The sequence below is a fragment of the Anneissia japonica genome, unplaced genomic scaffold (genome assembly GCF_011630105.1).
Source record: "Anneissia japonica isolate Jap-2015-1 unplaced genomic scaffold, ASM1163010v1 scaffold1511_len2985839_cov193, whole genome shotgun sequence".
Lineage (NCBI taxonomy): Eukaryota > Metazoa > Echinodermata > Crinoidea > Comatulida > Comatulidae > Anneissia > Anneissia japonica.
In genome coordinates, this window is record NW_022685291.1 from 2,455,653 (window position 1) to 2,461,177 (window position 5,525).

A 5,525-nucleotide genomic window follows, 5' to 3' on the forward strand; every position below is an offset into this window, starting at 1 on the left:
TACACTGATTGTACTGTAGGCCCTACCCTGTCTCTTATACACATCTAGATTTGTATAAGAGACAGTCTGGCCACTATCAATGTCAAACATGAACACACTACCATTTTTACAACCTCCTACATATGCAACATTTGATGTCTCATCAATATACATACCAGATGTCTTCATTGATTTTTCCTGGCCAATTGATTTGGTCACCAGACCATTCTTATTGCATACTTTGATGCATCTAGCATTAAAATCACTGAATGCTATGTTACCATTCTTCATTTTGAACATTCTGTTTACTTTCACACCTTGTGGTAGTGTAACCTTACCAATATATTCTCCTGATTGCTTGTACTTGAGTATTTCATTTGTTGCACATGAAACAAGCAAGCAATCATCTTCACACTTAATTAAATCTTTTATATATTCTTCATTTATTTTAATAGTATTTACTAATCCTTCCTTCTCTACCTTGATCAACTGTGGTGACTGATTGATTGGTGTGTCATCAGCACTAACATCTAGTTTGCAAACACCTGAACTTGTGCATGTTCCTGTCACAAAGTAATCTCCATTGTCATCTTCTTCAGCTTGTGTGATGTAGGTTTCACCTGTAGGCTGTGTCCATGTTGCTGTCAGTTGATTTGCATATATTTCACAATCATTTGTTTTGATTATTTTGACAACAATTTTCTGACATTGGGTCACAGATTCCTCTCCTTTTAATGTTAGACAGTCTGCTACCTTCAATTGTGTCACATTTCCAATATCAAGTTGTTGTTTGTTTATCAAGAATTGAATGTGTCCATTATCATCTGGCTCTGTGTTTGGCAATTCATTCATTCTGTCCTTCAATGCTGCAATTACCTTCTCACTTGACTGCATTGCTGTTGCTTCATCACTCTTTAATAAATGATTAAGAAAACTCAGTTTTGTGTTTATGTCAGTTATTGCCATTTTCAATTTAACCATTTGTACATTGTTTGCCTTCTTTTTCTTTTTGTATATTGTCTCTACTTCATTTTTAATGTTGTCTCCATTTTCTTTGATTGTTCTTATCATCACTTGTACATGATTGTCAATATCTCTCAAAGTTGTATCTTTACTTTGTTCTAATTTTGTAGCATTCAGAATAACTGCTTGGAGGCCATCATGTAATTTGTTTTTGCAGTCATTGGCAGCTTTTTCCAATGCTTCTGAAGTTTCTTTAAATGTTTGGAATGCTTTAGAAATGCCAATTTGTTTGTGATTACCCTCCAACTCCTTGTCCATAATTATACAGTTAACACAAATAGGAATTGTACAGTTTTCACAGTAAAACTCCAAGGGTTTATTGTGAAGTAAACACTGCGGCGGATGTAATGAAGCTTTCTGTATGTGGTTCATTGATAGCACATCTTCCACTGAATGTAGCTTGTGATTTGCAAAGAGTTGGAACTCTTTATGATGGTCAATACAAGTAGAGCACAAGTACTGTCTGCAATCCTGGCAGTAGTATAATGCTTCTTCTCCTTTTTTACAAGCACATTTTATCTGATCTATTTCAGAAAAATGTTCAATAGTTTCTAATAAGTTATTAAGAAAGGTATTTGGAGAAAGTTTCTGAAGTCCTCCCTCTGGAATGGCATATGATTTTGAGCAAGTTGGGCAAGTCAACTCACCATTCATCTTAACCGTGTGTTCCAGACATGCCAAACAGAAACTATGGAGGCAGTTGAGCAATTTAGGATTTTGAAATCTCTTACAGCATATGGTACAATCTAGGACCTGATTCAGCTCGCTGGTAGCCATCTTAAAATTAAATCCTGTGAATTATAAGTTATTTTTGTGAGATAGTTTTGTGCAGAATGAAGATATGAAATAATAATTTTATTTTAATGATGATGGGCTAGACCCCTAAGTGGCGGATCCAGGGGGGTTCAGTGGACCCCCTCTGTGAAGAAACATAACAAAATACTACTGGATCCTGGCTTACAAAATTCATGCTAACTAGACGCGAATCCAGACCTTCGCCCACTTCGTCCAGGCGAAGATCAGGGTGAAAAATCAAAATAAAATGTTGACCATTTTTTCCAACAATCATACTTACTTTCCTGGACACTTATTTTGAACATTATCATTAGGAAAATGTTTAAATCCACGCTATCCTATACCTTACACTTTTACACTGATTGTACTGTAGGCCCTACCAGAGAGAGGTACATTCCCAATACATTAGGCCTATGGTCTTCCACTTCTATAGCGCATGATACAGTGCATAGCAAACGTTATGTAACCACTAATAATTCATACTCAGGTCCTGGCGTAGGTATGGGAAGTGCAGTATTAGGGGCTCGTTCAATAGGTCTAATCTGGTCTAATGATCTAAAAATATAACTTTAAAAAAATCCTATTTAAACTTTAAAAGGACCCTTCAATAATATTAGGTTTTAGAGGCTATAATTATAGATTATTATTCATTACAATTTACCTATTACCAATTTCCCAAACGCTGCAAATAAAAAAAAAAACCAACAAAATAATCCCTTGAAACGTATACAATGCACTAATGTACTTTTTGAAATCACATTTCTAAAGCAATAAAATATCGTCACGCACATTTGTGTTTGTGGTACTTAGTAAAGTTGGTTCAACTATTATTGTGTACGTTTTTAAACACTTCAAATCATCATAACTTTTTAAAGACATTTTAAATTCACTTCACTGCAAGTAGGTCGATGACTTTTCTATTATTGAATGGTAATTGTTATTATCGTGATGGAATAAACAATACCTGGGTTTACGTCAGGGGAATCAATTATGGTGGGAGGGGATGCTTATATGTGTAATTTTGCCCAACTTGTCATGAAAATGTACTGAATACTCAGTGTATGTGAAAACACTTGCAAAAAATTATTTGCAAGTTGTTCTCCAGTGGGCTCGAACCCACATTCTCCAGTTCTCCAGATCACTAGCCTAGCATCATACCTCATACCACCGAGCTTGCACCTGATGGCCAGGGTTGAATTCGAGCCCAAGTAAGCAGCGAGTACTATTTTTGCAAGTGTTTTCACACTCACTGAGTATTTAGTATATTTTCACGACGGGTTGGACAAAATTTCACCTATACATGTTCTATTAATGTTGTCAATATTATAATATATCATAGATTCATGAAATGCCTAATAGGCCCTAAACGATAACATATACATGACTTGACCATAGTTTGTTCTCAATATTCTTGAATTTTTTAAACAAAATATTTTTTAGATATTTCTGAAATGCCGTACCAGTTTAAAAAAATCTCAGAATGTATGTGCATTAAGAGTTTCGCCTGAGTAGACCCCACTAAAGGCTCTCTCTCTAGGTCTGATCAGGTGCATTTTTACCAATTTTACCTAGGGCCCAGCAGTTATCTATGCCATAGTTACCAACCGTCACGCATCGTGCGGGACAGTCTCGCGATTCAAAGGGATTTTGGATGAAACACGCATTTTGCAGAAGCACATGCGAGATCATAAATGTGTCACCCATTTAGCACTTGCGTGATAACAAATTATCACAAATTCAGGGGAAAACGTATTTAAAATTAGAAGAAATTGGTTTTATTAAAAATATAAAAACAGTCATACAATACTGTAGCTTGAGTCATTAGATAGTTTTTATTATCTCGTTCGAGAATCAATTCACTGAGAAAATTTCTCCTTTTCCGACCAAACCAACTTAGCCAACCACGCACTTGTAGAATCTAGTAGTCGCGAGCAGTCTTGCGAATTTATTTTTACAACCAACCGTTGATTATGTGACTGGAACCCAAACTTCCGCAGGGGTTCCTAATAAGCAATACCGTATATACTCGCGTATGTCCTATAAGGTGACCCGTGTATATGACGACCCCCGAGTTTTAGAAGATTTTGGTTGATATTTTTATGTCTGGTGTATAAGACGACTCCCTGTTTCATGGTCGGAATTTCTAATTTTTTGTGGTCCTGATACTGCAACTAGCAAATAGTTTTCAAATCTTCACCACCAAAATCGTATTTTCCCGTATTTAAAATTGCTTTCATTCATACAACATTCAGTTGCTTCATTACAGTAGTAAGTTCGCGTGTTACGGACGATCCGCACATAAGACGAACATAATTATAAAAATCTAAAATCTGAATGTCGTGCATAAAGACAACCCCCTTTCTTTCGATCGTAATTTGCTATTTTAAGCCTCATCCTATTGCACACAAGTATATACGGTATTTGTTTTAAAACCCTAGGTCACCTGACTGTTAGTCATACAGTGGCGGATTCAAGGGGGAAATTTTCCATGGGGAGGACCCCGCCCCCTTTTATTTTTGGGTATTTTTGGAAACATTTTGAAACCCCCCTCTTTCAAATCCTGGACCCGCCCCTGCCCTTAGTATTCAAACTATAGGTCAACCAGAATTAGGGTTACCATGATAGTTTGCTGGGTTGCCAACGTTTATGGAGACAACAATTTTGGACAGTACCAGCATGGAGTTAAAATATTTAATTTTGATGTTGATGTAGTGGTGGCAGTAGCAGTGGTGGTAAAAGCGGTAGTATATGATGGTCAGAAGGTGATGGTTATTGTTGGTGGTGGTAGGTGATGGTATAGTGCTTTGTTGGTAGGTGATGGTTAGTGTTGGTACGTGGTGTTAGTGTTGGTGGTGGTACAGTAGATGAGGATTAATATGGGGGGTAGGTGGTAGTTCTGTTGTTGGTAGGTGGTTGTGTTGGTGGTAGTGTACATGATAGTAGTTAGTGATGTTTAGTGGTGGTAGGTGATGGTTAGAGCTGATGGTGGTAGGTGATGATTAGTGTTGGTGGTGGTACTGTAGGTGGTAGATTGTGTTGGTGGTGGCAGGTGATTATTTGTATTGGTAGTTGGTAGGTGATGTTTACTGTTGGTGGTGGTAGGTGATAGTAGGTGACTACATTTTCTACATATTTGCCAATGTGGTCATTTTTTCATAAAGGTGGGTCTAGGGTGTCTGGGATTGTACTACCTTTTTAATTGGCTTCTTTTTTTCTGGGATATTTACATGTTACACTTTATTTGCCGTGAACCAATTCAAAATTTTGTAACGTGTAAAAGAATCGCTACCTTTATCAGTGTTAGAAAGTAAAGTGTGGATTAATTAATCAAAAATAACTTTGTACTAATAGCGCTCAAGAAAACCATACTGATGAGAATAAATTCAATTTCTCAAAGAATGCAGATAACAGTCCGTAGCCAGGAATTTGGTAGGGGGGTTCTTTTTGATACTGAAAGGGCACTTGCGAGCACCATTGGCTGGGGCCGGGGGGGCCGCCAAGGGCCCCCGGGGGTCCAGTGCCAAAACCTTGGTGGGGGTCCAGCATTCTAAGCATTTACAGGTGTTATTTAATTGATTTGAGAGGCCATACATTAAAAAAAAATGTATATATTAAAGAGGTAATTTTTTGAGTTGGGAAAAGATAAAAAAAAAAAAAACTACTACTTTAGTACTAAGCCTACAGTATTGGTAATTTAACAACAGTAGCATGATACAAACTCCAAAGAA

The 5,525-nt window shown here is 37.0% G+C and overlaps 1 protein-coding gene across 1 annotated transcript in view; it reads right to left on the reverse strand.

Moving 5' to 3' along the window:
* LOC117111143 (tripartite motif-containing protein 45-like) overlaps nucleotides 1-5,525 on the reverse strand; it is a 12,020-nt gene that overhangs the window by 4,388 nt on the left and 2,107 nt on the right. Inside the window, exon 2 of the mRNA XM_033254013.1 lies at nucleotides 64-1,793. Coding sequence (XP_033109904.1) covers nucleotides 64-1,779 — 1,716 coding nt within the window. The 5' untranslated portion in view covers nucleotides 1,780-1,793. The remainder of the gene's footprint in view (nucleotides 1-63; nucleotides 1,794-5,525) is intronic.